At 49.3% G+C, this 17,575-nt stretch overlaps 1 protein-coding gene and 1 pseudogene across 2 annotated transcripts in view; one reads left to right on the top strand and one right to left on the bottom strand.

The window, feature by feature from the left end:
* The window catches only part of RCOR1 (REST corepressor 1), a 112,818-nt gene extending 106,258 nt beyond the window's left edge, over positions 1–6,560 (top strand). The window contains exons 11-12 of one of the 2 annotated variants that reach the window (XM_045560364.1): positions 657–886; positions 2,444–6,560. In XM_045560364.1, the coding sequence (XP_045416320.1) occupies positions 657–886; positions 2,444–2,485 (272 nt within the window). In that variant the 3' untranslated portion in view covers positions 2,486–6,560. The other variant, XM_045560363.1, reaches the window with a different exon arrangement.
* Positions 6,561–14,992: 8,432 nt separating this feature from the next.
* On the bottom strand, positions 14,993–15,293 carry LOC123636397 (annotated as a pseudogene).
* Between the last annotated feature and the right edge of the window lie 2,282 nt (positions 15,294–17,575).

Genomic DNA, 17,575 nt, shown 5'->3' with positions numbered 1-17,575 from the left:
GCAGTCCTCCCTACAGAGAGCTTAGGGGCAGTGGTAGGCTACAGGAAAAGTGATGTCCCCCCCACTCCTAGCACCTCGTCCATGTGGAACAGATTCTTGGACGAGGCTGTATTCTCCTTTGGGCTGTCATTTCAGCCAAGTCACTGTATCCCTTTGGACTTGACTTTCCTTTCCTTTCCCGTTTCTCACGAGTTCTCAAAATTAACCTGGAAGCCTCAGTTGTCGAAAGGTGTATTTCACTTTATTAGTAGTAGTTACTTATGAACTCTGAATAGTCAGGAAGTACAAGACCAAAAAGAAGCGTATTGGTGTGATGTTAAGGTTGGAGGTGTTTGAACTTGGGGATCCTACAAAGATGAACGCAGAATGCCCAGGACACCGGGAGTTGTCGGGTGACATCAGCAGTTATGTGACATGTGATGGGAAGACATTTCTGGATGGCAGGGTCTTACCGAACTTCTCTGAACAGCCATCTGCCGAATATATCTAGAGCTGACTGCCACCTTTTCCCATTCTCGTAATATGCTAAATTTTAGTGCCTACTATTAAAACTTTATATGTTTTCTTATCTGGATAAAGAGATAAGTCTCAATTGTCATTTTTAAAAATTGTTTTTCTCTTTTATTGAAAAAAAAAATGCTTTCTTACATCCGTAGCCATCAGGAAATACGGCCGAGATTTTCAGGCAATCTCAGATGTGATTGGGAACAAATCAGTAGTACAAGTGAAAAACTTTTTTGTAAATTATCGACGCCGCTTCAACATAGATGAAGTTTTACAAGAGTGGGAGGCAGAGCACGGTAAAGAGGAGACCAACGGGCCCAGTCACCAGAAACCTGTGAAGTCCCCGGACAATTCCATGAAGATGGCTGAAGAGGAAGACGAGGTAAGTCTGACACAAAACCAGCTCTGCCCTGCCAGCTTCATGCCTGGTGTTCTGGCCAGTGTCTAAAGTGGTGACTTTTCTCAGCTGTAGAAATATTTTTAGGTTTCAGCTGTATCAGTAACTTCTCTTTTACCTGTGAATCCCGTGATACATGTGTGTTGACTCCAGTCAGTTCCTGGTCACTGTATATTATTCACATTTTAGTTTCTTGGCAAATTCTTTATTCCTTCCTGGTTTCCTCCAACTACAAAATATTCCACATTATCAGTACAGTAAAATCTGTCATGAAACAGTAAGTTGGAAGTGCCTTGAGGAATGTCAGTAAAGCTCAGTCGTATAACGTGTGGTCACATCACTGTGTGGTCCATGACCTTACTGGGTGAGTCTGCACAGCCAGCCAGGAGCGCCTGAGTTCTGTCCCTGTTGTCCAGATCTTCCAGCCTTTGGTGCTGTTTGGGGCTGACTGGCCCCAAATATTGATGAGGACGATTCTGGCTGGCTAGAACTTCTAAGATGGTGGCTGACATGCTAGTGATTTCCAGAATGGCAGCACTGACTTCATCTGCCCAGTCAGCTGTGATTAGGCAGGAAGATTACTCGGGCTGCAGAGACCACCTGCAGCCTCCCTGCTCCCTACGCGAGAGTTGCTGGCCATTTCCCCGTCTGTCCCTTCCCACCCCCTCATCTCTGTCCCCTCTCCCAGAGCAGATGAGCGTGGCGCCGGGCAGAGGACAGAGTGCACTGCCAGTCACTTTACATCTGGATCTGTTCATTTAGGTGGGCAAACCTGAGGTGAGGGGTGTCACGTCCAGCCTTGTATTGAGGAAAGGGCCTGTAGGTATGCTGACAACGACAGGGTTACAGGTAGTCTCACCTGAAATTATGAAATAATTGAGTATATTACCAGTGAGGAGAAATCTCCTGACTTAACTAAGAACAGCTCTTATAAATTATGGTTTCAGCGGAAGGAGCAGCTGCGTTCAGGCTTGGATGCATGATCCAGTTTCCCTCGCAGTAAGGCACCGTGAGATGCCACGGAACAGTTAGGTCTGGGCCTGGGAGTCAGTTTTGAAAAATGGAAGAGGGGAGTTAGGAGATGCCTTGTGGCTTTTAAAGAAAATCCTGAGATCTTGTGTGTTCCTGTGTCCCTGCAGAAACCTGTGGCTGTTGCTGGGTGGGCTGGGTGCCACGGCGTCCTTGAACCGGTGAGAGCAGTCGCGCTCCTGCTGTGCCCCATGCTGTCGTGCCCTTTGCAGGTGTTTTTATTTACTCCTGTGATGTTAGGCATCATTATTGTGTATATTCTGCAGGATGAGGAAACGGAAGCTCAAAGAGAATGACAACTCTTCTGAGTTAACATCATTAAAATGTGGCCAAGGCAGGATTTGAGCCCAAGACATCTGGCTGTAGAGGCCACAGTCTTACCCGCCCATAGCAGCCCACCATGCTTGCTGAGCAAGTCTGGTGGCTGCCCCTCCCTCTTTCAGCTCACTGGAACGAGGAGGAGTTTGTGGTGGTAACCTGCTCTCTGATGCTTTTTCCTTCTCCTCCCCTCAGGCTGCTTCTGTTCTCGATGTCAGATACGCATCTGCCTCATGAGAAACTTTGGTAGCTTTGGACACTTGGTATGGACTACTGTGTTATCCAGGATATCAGGTATTACGAGACATCACCTAGCCATCTGCATCACATCTCTGTGGACAAGCAGCTATTACCAAAAAAGGCATATACTTCAGTCCTGTGCTACACCTGCCTTAATTCTTTGCTCGTTCCTCCATTTTTGCACCACTTCCCAGAGAGCTCTGTTGCCTCTCTCACTTCTCTCTGCCCAAGTGCTCGGGAACCTCACAGCCTGCACGTGGCCTGTGACTCCAGGAGCCGCCTCCCCTGTCGGAGCCTTCAGGGCCCCAGCCAAGCCAGCTCTTCCCAGTCGACAGCTTCGGAACAGGGCGTCTACTCAGAAGGCACCACTCTGCTCCTGCATGGCCTGCGATTTCTACTTTGTGCGTAATTCTCAGAGTAACTGCGACCCTGTTGGCCCTCTGAAAGTTTCTCTTGTTCTTTTCTGAGACAACCACCTAAGTGAGATCATGCTTCTTTGGAAACCACACCATATTGGCAGACTGTATGGTAACTCCTATCGTGCCAAGCATCTTGCTGCAAGTCACATTTTCCTAAACGTAGGGTCTAATTATGGTTTATAAATTTAGTTAGCTTATTTTAAACCTCTCCCTTCTCCCTTCCCAAGTATTATAGTAAAAATCTCATTCACAGCAACTGTCCTTGGACACTGTAGCTTAAAGGGAACGTGGACCTCAACGCTTTTCTGCCTTCAACTTTCAACATTGTGATCCTGGGGTGGGTGCCACCCCTTCTTTTCCTGACCCCACCCCACAGCCCCCCACCACCACCCAACTCCAAGAGATTCGGTCCATATCACTGTACCTGGTGCTTGTACATTTGGAATTGGTGCCTTCTCCTTTTGGCAACCATGTTATCAATCCTTTTTCTGTTTTGGTGTCTTACTTCTTTAAAGTTTATTGCTAGCCAAAGATGACATCACTGAGATTAGGAGACGGGAGAGCTTGCTGCAGATTCTGACAGTGCAGATTTTAAATGTCAGGTTAGCTCAGTAAAGGATATTAGAATAGCTGGTGATGGTTTTGTAAAAGTGGCACATTGTCCTCCATTCTCTTGCTATGTCTGGCCTTTGATATGGCACTCCACATGTCCGTTTGTGTCCTTCATGTACTGATGCGACCACACAAACACCTTCCCCTCTCTCAATATCAGAGTACAGGACAGAGAAGTGATCAGCGTATTGTTCTAGTGAGACCAAGATAAAAAGAAACAATCTACAAAGCAGTATGTAATGCCTTTTGGTTGGACTGGGAACAAGTAAATTTTTCTAAGAAATGCTTTGAGACTTCCAGAATCACTTTTGTTCTCCTGCCAGACTGTGGGCCTGCGGGGGGCTGAGGAGCAGCTGTCAGGCTGCATTCTAGCACCCCTGCTCCCCACAGCCAGCTCACACTGCACTACATACGTTCAAGTAACTGTTGTCGTTGTTGCTGTTTGCATCATTTAAATATTTTTTTCTGCTTTCAATACCAAAAAGAAAAAAAATGCCGATGCTTTAAGGCATAACCAGAATTCTTAAGAATTTAAAATATGCAATTAAAATTTGATGTGTTTTGACTCCCGAGCACCTTGCCTTTTTTTTTTTTTTTTTTAAGTCAGCTGATTTTCTCTTAGAAAGAAGGTCAGCTAGAAACCTAGGTTTCTTGAAATTGTACATTCTTTTTTAGAAGTCTGGAGAGAGGTTGTTCAAAAGGGACTTTCCCAACTTTTATCATCTTGTCCCTACACCAGGTGTCTGTCAGTCAAGTCAAAGCCCGTGAAGGACACTCCTGCCTGGGGACAGGTGGTGTGGGAACACTAGTAAGGAAGCAGGGGCTTCTGTTACCGTGGCCTGTTGGATAATCAAAGGGTGGCAGGAAGAACGTGGGAAGGAGTCACCTATGTTTTGCACATCACTGAAGGGGACACTAAGCCACAGACCGAAGCTTTGGGTTCCCCTTGCTTCCCTCTCCTCCTTCCTGTTACCAGAAGCAGTGGGCAGTGGCGGCAGTGGGTTTCTCGCTCTGCCTGGAGCTGTGTTTCTCTCTTCCCGCCCAGGCTGTTTTCCTTAAGAGTTGATCCCTCCTGGCACTGCTCGGAAGGGAAGCTTGATGCTAACTCCTACACAGCGAGGCCCAGCGGTGAGCAGTGGCCAGGGGTCATCTGTATTCTGCACTGTGCCCTCACGAGGCTCCGGTGCTGGATGACAGTCTCCGGCCCGGAGGAGTCACGGTGCTGGTGCACTTGTGATCACAGCAGCTGAATTCAGCTTTCTCCCCAAGGGGAAGGAGCATGTCACTTTGATTTGACAGAGGGGAAAAAAAGGGTAGTTGTCTTTGCCTGACTGCCTTTGTTGTAGTTTCATGCATAAGATAGCACTGTGTTTTAAACTTTTTTTCATTACACTGTCTTTGCAGTGATGTAAATGCAGGAAATCACTTAGCTTTAAAAGCTAAGCGGTTTGGTCTTATTTATGTGAAGACTCTTTAACATATCAAGAATTAGGTGCGTTGGCAGGTAGTGTTTGGGATGTGATGACTGCTTCAGATGGAATGTTCACTTAAGCTTTGTCTTCTTAAAAATTATCAATGTGAATGTCATAATTATATATATTTTTGTGGAAAATTTCTCCTAAGTATAAGTTATTGTGCAAAATATAGTATCATTGACGCAAATGATAGTTTAACTTTTAGTTTAGAAATCCTAAAAGATATAAATTGTATTGCATATGCATTAAAAGTTTGTTCTATTTAATTTTATGTAGATGTGTAAAGTGTTAGGTAAAATTTTTTTTCACTTATCCATTTAAACACCTTGTTACTTGAATATTGTGTTGACTGGTCTGCGACAGTGATCAATTCTGTAATATAGCTCTTTTAACCAGGAAGTAACCAAGCCTCAGTTGTGCTGGTTAGCTGAGTAGTTAGTGGCACACAGCCGGTGCGGGTCCTGGCCGGAGCCAGAGGTTAGTGTGACACACCCACTGCATTGCCTTGGTGTAGAGTATTTGTCAAGACACTGCTTCCTCAAATGGGTTTTGATAGTTTTTAGCCTGTAAGACCCTTTGATGCTCACAAACCTCTAATCAAAAAACAAAATTGGAAAAGTAGTTGGGTTTTAAAAGCTTACTGTGGTGGACTAATTAAGCAGTTTTCTGTTGATACAAAGTTTCCTGAAATATCACACACCACTAAGTGTGCTCATTGTCACTTTAAATTTTAACTCTACCCTATTTTTGTCTTTCTGAATATCAGATGTACTATTGGTATAATTGCACACCAAAAATAAGCCAAACAGTGCATTACACTAACTGGATCCCGCTTTTGTGAGAGTCATGGAAAGATGGAGCCAACTCAGAGGAGAGCCTCTTTTTTCTCTCTTGTCCAGCCTGTTTCTAAAGCTAATTCAGGCTTTTACTATCAGTGAAACTTTGCCTCGAATTGACTCAAGGTAGTTAGGTGATCTTGTGCAATGCTGTTTCTGCCACTCCCTGGATCTCTGCAGCTTTTCCTAATTGTAGTAAAGCACAACTGCAGCGACGTCGCAGTTCGGAAGAGGAAGGTCAGCATAGCCTGTGCATGTTGTGTAATCATGAGTGTTTACAGCCACCTCCTCCTAAAGTGAAAGTCTCTGCTGGGGTGGGTAGTGTTCCATTACGTAGACTTACCGACTTTGCCAAGTGCTTTTTAGACTGCTAAAAATTTTTTCAAGATTTTAAAAGATGTATAAGGTTAAGTTTGCAAATATAATGGAAATGCTGTATATCTTTTGAAGTGATAAAATCCATGTTGGAATTTTAAAGGAAATATGTTGTAATGATGCTGTTGTAAGTAATATTTTATTGTCTCTCTTTGCCTGTTTTCTATTTCAGCACATTCATTATGGTGAATGTCCATAGCATTATAACCGCTTAGCCATTGAATGATAACATTTGTTAGTGGAAATTGGAAAATTTATTTGTGAAATTCCGCAGAATTCATTTTTCTATTTCCAATATTTGCTGAAGTTAAATAAAAATTTTCAAGCCATTGATGTAATAAAATACAAAACAAAACTATTTTCTGCACCCCCACTGTCCCTGAGAGCACACGCCACCCTCATCCACAGCGGGTTTCCCTCCATCCTGAGTGGGCCTCGGATTTCTGAGTGTACGGTTCCCCCAGAACTAGGCCCTGTGGAAAGACACGGCCAGGATTGCTTTTGTTCTACCTAAGCGTCTATTCTTTATAAACATAGTCTTATAGTTAGGATCAGATTGAGGTACATGAGTTCATAAAGTTTGTGCTAGTTGAGGGCTTAAATGTAAAGATTCAGTAAGAGGAATTTTTTTCCCCGTTGGTAATTTTTCTTTCTGCAGCTTGCCCGGGCTCTGACCTCATCCCCGGAGGCCTGGCCTGGGCACAGCCATGGACTGTGGCCGTGAGGACCGTGGCCTCTGGTCAGCCGAGAGTAGACACACACCGGTTGCAGCAGCTCCCTGAGCAGCAGGAATGACACGGTTAGCGTCCACTGGCAGTGCTCACCGGCTCTGTGGTCTTCCCTTTTTCCGCTGGAATGTAGCATTTGGTCAGATAACGACTACAGAAACCTAACTTCTGAATCCAGCATTGTCTCAAACAAAATTGGAAATGGGTAGATGGGGCCCCTCTGCTCTGGCTCGGCATGATGTGGCAGGGTTGTAGAGGTGGCAGGTCCACCCTTCTCATGTTGTGAGATGACCTGGTGGAGAAAACTGAACACGTGCTCCAAGTGACAGCAGTCAGCCCCGCACGGGGCGTAGCCAGTGCTGGGGGAGTGTCTGGGAGCAGGAGCTCAGCTGTGGGTCAGTAGAGAGTGTCTGTCCTTAGAGCTAATTCTCAAGGGAAGATACAGTCTCCTCAGATGAGACCTGAGGGGGCACCTAGGAGAGGAAGCCCCAGGCCCTTGGACCTGGGGCTATGATTTGTGGAAGTGACTTGTGTAGAACAAGGGGGAACAATTGCTACGGGCAGAGCCTGGGGTTTCCTGCCCAGGTGGAGGAAGAGGGATGCTAATGGAAATGGGGGACGAGGCTGAGGACGTGGTCCGCTATCAACACGCCACCGGAGGCCGGGCGTGGTGACTCACCTATAATCCTAGCACTCTGGGAGTCCAAGGCAGGAGGATCCCTTGAGCCCAGCAGGTGGAGGTTGCACTGAGCTATGATGACGTCACTGCTCTCTACCTGGGGTGACAGAGTGAGACACTGTCTGAAGGAAAAAAGAAAAATGCCACTGGACACCCACTGGGAGGGGCACTGAAAGGGAACCATTCAGACTTGGCCTTTATTGCCGTAGGATAACACCAGGTGATTGCCAGGGCTGGGCAGAGGAGGAAGTTCTGGAGGTGTTGAGGGAAAGGCCCTTTCAAAGGAGGCTGCCTGGACCAGTGTGTGTACAGGCACAGATTAGGAAGGGGTAGGAGACAGGTCGGGTCCCGAAATCCAGGACGTGTGAAGACCCCGGGTCCAGGCCCCCTTCCTCCAGACTGAGGGGGAAGGCACCTGTGTGCAGGTGTGCGCGAGATCACCTCTGTGCCTCACCTCCTGTGATCTTGGCACTTGCTGCAGCCACAGCTTCGGGCAGGTATGACTGATGGCACTGTGACGTAGGGGACCTTGGGGAGCTGGCAGGAGCTCTGGTGCACAGCCTGGCAGTAGGAGGGAGTCCAGTCCCCAGGGGCAGCTTCTGGGTGACACGGGGGTCCGTTGCCGCTGTGCCTCCGACAGTCCATTCTGAGGCAGTTCCTCAGGGCTCTGCCTCGGTGGCCCCCAGAGGAGTGACCAGCTCAAAAGTGGACTGGTACCAATTTTCCTTCCCTGTCTCGCTTTTCCTGGTCTCCCACTTCTGTTTCCAGGGGTGACTTTCACAATCTAACCACGTACCCACAAAGCCTCATCGCGGGCTCTGTGTTCTGGTGGGACCTAGGCTGGTTCAGCACTGGGGGAGAACTCTGTTCCCCACCAGGCCCGGCCAGGCCCCGGCAACTTGTGCTCAAGGGTAGGATTTTGAGGGCGCCTACCTGCTGATGTCAAGGGGACAGGCAGTGCCAGCACCCATGTGGAACTCCCAGGTTCTGTGGCTTCCCTGACTGGACTCCCAGCAAACGCAGGTCCTGCAGAGGGGGCTGGGGCACTGCTCGTGGGCACCAGCTCAAGGCAGTTCCCTTCCCTGCGGCCCCCATGTGCTGGGCTTCCTGTCCCCAGGACCCTGCCGAGCACAGCCTGGGAAGTGAGGTGTGCGAGGTGGTCCTGTGGCCGGGCCACCTGCCTTCTCAGCAGATTCGAGGCCATCTCACCACCCACCTGGGGGTTCCAGTAGCACCTGCAGACGGACAGATCTCACACGTAGAGCCCCAGAGCCCTGAAACTCTGCTGCTGCTGCACCTCTCCACTCCTGTGTCCTCCGTACCTCGAAATGACAAGCCTGGCCCTGAAGTCCCTCCCAGCTCTTGTGTCTCTTCCTTGCTATATGGCGCTGCTATGTATCTGGTCACATGCCAGACACACTGGCACCATCTGCCCTGCACTTCCTCCACTGCTACTGCCAGTGACAGTGCCAGCCCTCCTCTTTTTTTTTTTTTTTTTTTTTTGAGACAGAGTCTTGCTCCCTCACCCGGGCTAGAGTGCCGTGGCGTCCACCTAGCTCGCAGCAACCTCAAACTCCTGGGCTCAAGCGACCTTCCCGCCTTGGCCTCCCAGAGTGCTGGGATTACATGCGTGAGCTCTGCTGTGCCCGGCCAACTCTTGCCTGAGTTGGTATCAGGGCCTCCTAACTCCTGTCTCAAATCCCCTGCATTCCTCTGGCCTTTTCTCTCTCCCCTACTCCCCAGCCATAACCAGGGACCTCTCCTGATGAAAGTCCTTCATCTGTCTCAGAAAAATGTACAGCCCTTCATTCCTCCTCAAAGCCACGTTACCCTCCTGCTGAGACATGACTTTCTCCCGTCTGCTCAGCCCACCCCAGGCTCGGCCTAATGTCCCATCCATCTCTGTGCCGCCAACCTCTCCCCAACCTTCAACAGCGGGAGTAATTCTCAGGGTGTCTGCAACTTAAACCTCATTGTGCCCTGGCCTATTTGTATGCACAATAAAGGAGTGTTTTTAAATTTTTATTTTTTAATAGGTAACCAAAGTACCTGGTACAAAAGGGGTACAGTGAAAAGTAAGTTTCCCATCCCTGTCCTCACGCCACCAGTTCTCTCCGCAGGCAGCCATTACTACTGGTTCCCGCGACATCCTTCAAGGTGACTGACACATCCACGAAGCATGCACGTGTCCATGCTCATGCCGGTCACCACCCTCTTCCCACACAAATACTCTGCACCCTCTTCTGTTCTTTTCTTCTCTTGACACATTAATACCTTAGTCTTTCTGTGAAGTTGCTTCATTGTTTTGCATCGGCTTCATGTTACTCTGTGGCTATAACAATTTATTGAAACCTTAGTTGACAGCCACAAGGTGTTTCTAATATCAGCAGACTGGAAATAACCTATCATTTGCTTACATGCCAGTGTAGTTGTGGGATAAATATCTAGGATCAGAGTTTCTGGATTCAGAGATATGTTCATTTTTACATTTATTTATTATTATTTTTTATTTTTTAGAGACAGGGTCTAACTCTTGTCACCCAGGCTGGAGTACAGTGGTGCCACCCATCTTAGCTCACTGCAGCCTTGAACTCCTGGGCTCAAGGGATCCTCCTGCCTCAGCCTTCCGAGTAGCTGGGGCTACAGGTGTGCCGCCACCATGCCCAGCTAATGTTTCTTATTTTTTGTACAGACAGGGTCTCTCTGTGTTGCCCAGCCTGGTCTCAAACTCCTGGCCTCAAGCAATCCTCCCACTTCGGCCTTCTAAAGTGCTGGGATGACAGGCGCAAGCCACGCACCCGGCCTCGCTTTTACATTTGACCGGTCCCACTCTGCTGCCCTCCACAGCGTAGTACCAATTTCTCCTTCCATCCACCGGGAACGAGGCCACTTGTTGCCCCACAGCCTTCCTGACGCTGGGATGTTCGAACATTTTGGTCTGAGGTGTATTATAAGCTTTTCAGCCCCCTGGACTGTGAGTTCCTTGAGATCTGTACTGTTGAATTCTCCTTGCTTCCCAGTACCGGAAATCCTAGGAATGGGGAAATCGGGGACACTGAGGAGGAAAGGCAAATGCCCCTGGGCCCTCGTGCTCAAGGATGGAGGCCCCATCATGGCTTTGACAGACTCCTGGGAAGGGGGATTCACAGCGGCCAATTCCTGGGTGTCCGAGAGGGATGAGCTGAGGTTTGGGGTTTCTGGGCCTTTTCTTGTTCATTGAGCTGCTGTCTGCTATTTAGATATCAGTTGCCAAAGGGCTGGGAAAAGAAACATGCAAACTGAAGATGTGTGACTGTAGATTTTGTAGTGAGTTGAACTCTGGATTCCTGTTTTCAGGTCCTTGTCCTCCCACCCGACACCCGTCACCCTGCTCTTCCCACCCGCGTCCCCAGCTGGAGAGTTGGCTGCTAACAGGTGTGAGCAGGTGTTCTGGCCCGCACGAGCCGAGACACGGGCGGAGAGTGCTGCTCGGAACTCCGTGGGAAGGGAGAGTCTTGGCAAAGGTGCCGGGGAGGAGGTGACAGCTGGAGAAGGAGCAGCCTCTCGCCCGAGCGAGGGGTGAGCAGCAGACCCCGCGGGGCGCAGGACGAGCCGGCGCCCTCGCGGTCAGGGCGGGGCTCTGTCTCCGTCCAGTGGACGGGGTTCCGATGTCCAGAGGTTCTGTGGTGACTTACGCACCAACCTGCAGTCCTAGCCATGGCAGACGGCCGGTGAGTGTTTGTGACTGCGGAAAAGACAGGCAAGAATCCACTGCAGACTGGGGCGGGGTGGGGACACCCAGGGCCTGCAGTACGGGCGGCTCCGGGGACAGGACGCAGGCCGGTCCTTCCCGTGCCTCCCCGGCCTCAGTGCCTCAGACACCCCAGCCTCGGGCCCGGGCACCGAGCATGTCTGTTCTCCACGAGCAGCCGGTGTCCCCTAACCTTTGTTCGCCAACGTTCAGTCCCAAGGAGAAGCAAGGAGGGGCTTCCTGGTCCTCCTTCGAAGACTTTTTGCAGAACAGTTACCTTGAACGAACGTGGCTCATTACTCTGAACTGAATAAATTTAGCAAGTCTGTCTTAAACCGTGGATAATCGTGTGTAGCAAATTATTCGTGATGTGTAGTCATAGTTGCTTGACTTACTGAGGCCTTGTCCCTAAGGACCGCGGGTCATGATGTTATTTAATCGTTACGGCAACCTCCGAAGAGGGCACCAAGACCTACAGAAGAGAAGCGTGTCTGGCCCCAGGCGTGCACGGGCGAGCCCTCCCTCTGCTCTGAAACCCTGTGTGTTCTTGCCACTCGTCGCCTCTCCAGGCCCATTTCCTTGTGAAGGCCTAACCGACACGGTGCCCGCGAAAGTACCGATCCAGCCCCGACGCCCGGCGCGGCGCTCATCCCACAGAGACGAGTCCTGGCGCGTCCTTCACATCCCGGGCGCGCGTCAGAGCCGAGCTTCCCGCAGCTCGGGGACCTTCAGACAAAACCCTCACTTCTCTTCACTCTTTCCCTCGAGACCAGTGGTTGAGGGAGGTTTTTTGGTTTTGGGGTTTGTTTTTTTGAGACTGGGCCTCACTCTGTTGCCTGGACTAGAGTGCCGTGGCGTCAGCCTCACTCACAGCAACCTCAAACTCCGGGGCTCAAGTGATCCTCCTGCCTCGGCCTCCCGAGTAGCTGGGACTACAGACATGTGCCACAACCCCATGCTAATTTTTCTATTTTTATATTAATATATATATTTTTTAGTTGTCCAGCTAATTTCTTTCTATTTTTAGTAGAGACAGGGTCTTGCTCTTGCTCAGGCTGGTCTCGAACTCCTGACCTCGAGCAATCCTCCTGCCTCAACCTCCCAGAGTGCTAGGATTACAGGCGTGTGCCACTGCGCCTGGCCCTGAAAGTGTTATTTTTCTTGTATTTATTATGTTTGTGGTATTTGGAAATTTGCACTTTGTTGTGAATGGTTTTTTCACTCCAGATAAACCACCTCACACATCATATTTTAATCACGATGTTGTATTCTGTTTCTTAAATAAGGCCCCCCAGGTTGTGCATATTTCGGGCCCTGCAAACTCAATCTGCTCCTGCTGGACTGGCTGGTCTGGCTCCACTGCCCCTCCCCACTGCCCCTCCCCACTGGCCATCGGGGGTTCTCACCGTGTTTCCAGACAAGGAGCTCTCCCGTTGAGCGCCTTCAAGAACGGGCAGGTCCTGCACTCCAGATGATATACGGGTTCCTTTTGCCTTTTAGCTACCACTTCATGAACCCCTGCTAAGCCTGAACCTTCTCTCATGACCACTGATGTGGTTCTCATGCAGTCTCAGAGAGGTGGAGTGACTTACCCCAGAGCACTCAGCCAATGCGAAGGAGCTGGCTTTGAAGCCGCATCTCCTGGCTCCAGGGCTGTGTGCTGCACCCTCCACTCTGCCATGCTGCCCCTCCAGCCAGCCCTCCCCGTAGCTAACTGGAGTTGTTAAGAAGCCTTCAGCTGCGAGGAACAGAAAGGGGACGGTTCACTTTCCCGACGCATTGCCCAGAGGCAGGGGCTTCCAGGATGGCATCTGCATCAGCTCAGGGTGAGCAAAGGAGCCAGGTTCCTGCGTCTCCCTCCCTTCCCTCCCTTGCACATGGCTGCTTCAGATCGAGCAGGACAAGCCTCCTCACACAGGCGCGGCCAGAGCAGGGAAGAGCAGTTTCTCTTCTACATCCTTCTCTTCTTAACGATACGCATTTTCATTCATGACAGTCTACTTTAAATCAATGCTCTTGCCTTCCCAAACCCTTCAGGAGCCATACAACCATTAAACTCCCTTTACCTCCCTCCAGCACTCTGTGCTATGTGGTGATGTATTTTGTGATGTATGTTTTTTTTTGGAGACAGGGTCTCGCTCTTGTTCTGTGCCAGGCTGGAGTAGTGGCGTCAGCCCGGCTCACCGCAACTCCAACTCCTGGGCTCAAGCATCCTCCCACCTGGCCCTCCCAAAGTTCTGGGATTACAGGTGTGAGCCACCGCGCCCAGCCATGTATTTTACGATTATGTATGTTATATAACCCAAGCAACAGATTATTATTACTCTGGTTACTTTTAAAAATCAATACTGACTTCTGTTTTCCCCTGTATTGAACCTTTCTGGAATTCTGTGCTCCTTCCTGCAGTCCGATGCTCCAATCTGGGATCGGTTCTCTGCAGTCTGGAGAACTCAAGTGCTGTTTCCATGCATGGCTGCTGTTGATAAATGCTTTCTTTCCCTTTTAAAAATTCCTAAAATCACCTTTATTTTGCATTTATGTCTGATTGCTGATTTTTCTCGTCGTAAAATATTAGGGTTCTTTTTTTTTTTTCTTCTAGCAATTACACTATCTGGTTCTCATGAAACTCTGCAGTCACACAGAGGTTAAATGACTTACCCAAGACACATTAAAGATTTAATTCCATTGTCTTCTAGCTTCCATTGTTTTAATTAAAAGTCCAGAGACTTGCAACCATTTTACTTGTCTGAAAATAACATTCCTTTTTTCTCTGGCTGTTGAACATCTCTTTTCTATGTCTAAGACTTTCAGCAAGTTGCTTATGATTCCTATGTGTGGCTTTGTATTTGTTCTGCATAATTATTCTCCTTAGGGTTCACCGAGCTTCTCAGCTCTGTGGGTTGGTGTCTTTAATCAGACTAGGAGAATTCTCAGTCCTTGTTGCTTCGAATGTTGTTCGGTCCCCTTCTTTCCTTCCTCACCTTTGGGGGCTGCAGGTACACACGTTGCACATGCTCAGTTTGGGTTTCCCTCGTTCCTTTTATCTCTGGGTTTCAGATTCAATCTTACCCTGACCCGTCTTTGAGCTCACTGATCCCGCCGTCGCTTGTGTCCAGACTACTCTCAAACCCAGCCAATGAGTTCTTGATTTTGGATATTTTATACTGCGGCTCTAGAATGGTCTCTTAAGAATGGACTCTTGGCCGGGCACAGTGGCTCACGCCTGTAATCGCAACACTCTGGGAGGCCGAGGCGGGTGGATCGCTCGAGGTCAGGAGTTTGAGACCAGCCTGAGCAAGAGCGACACCTCGTCTCTACTAAAAATAGAAAGAAATTATCTGGCCAACTAAAAATATATATAGAAAAAATTAGCCGGGCATGGTGGCTCATGCCTGTAGTCCCAGCTACTCGGGAGGCTGAGGCAGTAGGATCGCTTAAGCCCAGGAGTTTGAGGTTGCTGTGAGCTAGGCTGACGCCATGGCACTCACTCTAGCCCAGGCAACAGAGCGAGACTCTGTCTCAAAAAAAAAAAAAAAAAAATGGACTCTTAGTCTATTGAAATATTTTTTGTCTTGTCATCCATCTTGTCCATCTTCTCCTCCATTTTGCTTGTTACTATTTTTTACATAAATTAACCCATTTATTACAGGCTAGTGATGTCTGGAAAGGTGGAGCGTCTGCTGGTCTTTCGATTCCTTCAGTCTTCTGATGGGGGCTTTGCTGCTGTGGAGGACGTGCTGTTGTAGGTCCATCACCAGCTACTGTTTCCACACAGGAACCACAGGGCCAGGTCCCCACAGCTCATCGCTTCATCGCGGTTTTGCCGCAGAAGGAGCAGGTGTACCTGGTGTGCTGGCTGCTTTCCATTTTCTTCACCATTTTCCTGAGGGAGGCGCCATCGTGGGTCCTGTATTTACCAATGACTCCATCCTTCTTGGGGCATTTAGCCATGTCAGCACAAACTAGATCCGAGCCCAGAGAGCTATTTTGTTTAATATACAGATGCTCCTTAACTTGTAATGGGGTTGTATCCCAGTAAGCCCATTGTTAAGCTGAAAATATCCTAAGTTAAACGTGTAGCATCAACTTATAATTTCAGTTTCTGATGGGTTTTCCCAGACCTAACTCCATCGCATTTCGAAGTCTACTGAGTGTGTGCTGCTTTCACACCACTGCAAAGTCGAAAAACTGTAAGTTGAACCATTACAAGTCAGGGACCATTTTTATTAATAATAGTTATTTTTAAGTCCTTATCTGATAATTCCAATATCTAGGTCTTCTCTGGATCTGCTTCTATTGTTTGTTTTATCACTAGATTATTATTCTCCTTTTCCTGCTTTCTTTTTTTTTTTTTTTTTTTTGAGACAGAGTGTCACTTTGTTGCCCGGGCTAGAGTGAGTGCCATGGCATCAGCCTCGCTCACAGCAACCTCAAACTCCTGGGCTTAAGCGATCCTACTGCCTCAGCCTCCTGAGTAGCTGGGACTACAGGCATGCGCCACCATGCCCGGCTAATTTTTTCTATATATATTTTTAGTTGTCCAGATAATTTTTATTTCTATTTTCAGTAGAGATGGGGTCTCGCTCAGGCTGGTCTCGAACTCCTGACCTTGAGCGATCCTCCTGCCTCAGCCTCCCAGAGGGCTAGGATTACAGGCGTGAGCCACCGCGCCCAGCCTTCCTGCTTTCTTATATGCTTAGACATTTCTGTGGTTTGTCAGACCTTGTTAATGATATGTTTAGGAAAAACTCACTCTGTTTTTCCTTTTCCTCTGCTCTCACACCACAACAATCATCAACACAGAAGGCTTCTGAGACCAAATGCTGGGGTGGGCTTTCAGGTGAGCACTGAACTTTGGAGCAGACACCATCTGGTGTCCTCCCATCCAGTTGTGATCCTGTCTGCCTGGACACAGTGTCAGATCCCACAGGTTGAGGGCTCAGTCCCCAAAACTGCCCCCTCCCCGAAAGTCTGAGCCTCTGGAACTTGCGACTGGCTTCAAGTTGGGGTTCCCACACCCCCCTCTTTGGGTTTGATTAATTTGCTAGAGTGGCACACACAACTCATGGAAACACTTACTGTTTACCAGCTTATTCTAACGGATATTACAAAGGATACTGATGCAGAGATGCACAGGGCGAGGTATGGGCGAGGCTCCCTGCCCTCCCGAGTGCACCACCCTCCAGGATCCTCCACGTGCTCAGCTGTCTGGGAGCTCTCCGAGCCCCGTCCTCTGGGTTTTGTGGAGGCTTTGTTATGTAGGCATGATGACAGCCCTGTGGAAACGTGACTGGATACGAGGGTCTGATCTCACACCAGTGGGCTGAGGGGGAACCCAGCAAGGCCTGTCTGTCCAGGTTCTTCCTGGCCTCTCTGGATAGCATCCTTCCCCCGGGATGTGGGGCAGGACCTCCCTGGAATGGGGGTCCTAGGACCCACAATAGATTAGAATCCTGCCCTGGGCAGACGAGGGGAGGGCAGGAGAAGGTCAGAGAGACAGATCCTGTTTCCTGAGGCCTAACACGCCCCAGCATTGTAACAGGCGCTCTGGGAGTTACGAGCCAGGAACTGCGGATGAAAACCAATATACATCTCTACAGTAACATCACGGCATGTTACAGAATCTCCGGGTTACGTTGTCTGTCTCTGAGGAGTGTTGCATTGTTTTGTTTCGGTGGGCACGTGAATTGCCTCTATGACCTTGAGTCTGCGGGGCTGAGTTTGAGGCTTTGTAGAGTGGGCCTGTTTCCGCTTTGCCTTGTGCCGAGGGTGTCGCCCTTGTTCCCAGAGTGTGGACTCTGTGGCATCTCAGCTGAAGTTTGGGTTGTTCATCAAGGTCTCTCTGCTGCTGCTGGGCCCCGCTCCGGCCTCCCTGTCCTCAGCACTGGTGGCCGCTGACGCCTCTGCTCAGCTCGCAGCCTCCGGAGCGTCACTCTGCAAACGCGCAGGTCAAATGCTGGCCAAGCACCTTGGGGAAATTTTCACACAGGTTTTGGGGACTCCTTGTCTGTACGACAAAGTGCGCCCCACAGTCCCAACCTCCTCAGCGTCCCGGAGCCCCGACCTCTGTTCCTTCAGCCCAGGGGAGCTGCGGCTTCCTCTCCAGCTGGTCACCTTTTCCACGGGCAGCGATTCCGTTTGCTTTACTTCTCTTGAGGACCGTGGCCCTGCTTTGGTTGCTGTCCAAGGCCTAAAAACAGCTTTTAGGAGGGTCTTTCATCCTTTCACAGTTG

The sequence above is a fragment of the Lemur catta genome, chromosome 1 (assembly GCF_020740605.2).
Source record: "Lemur catta isolate mLemCat1 chromosome 1, mLemCat1.pri, whole genome shotgun sequence".
Classification (NCBI taxonomy): domain Eukaryota; kingdom Metazoa; phylum Chordata; class Mammalia; order Primates; family Lemuridae; genus Lemur; species Lemur catta.
The sequence above is the reverse complement of the archived record's forward strand: the minus strand, read 5'-3'. Positions and strand labels throughout refer to the sequence as shown.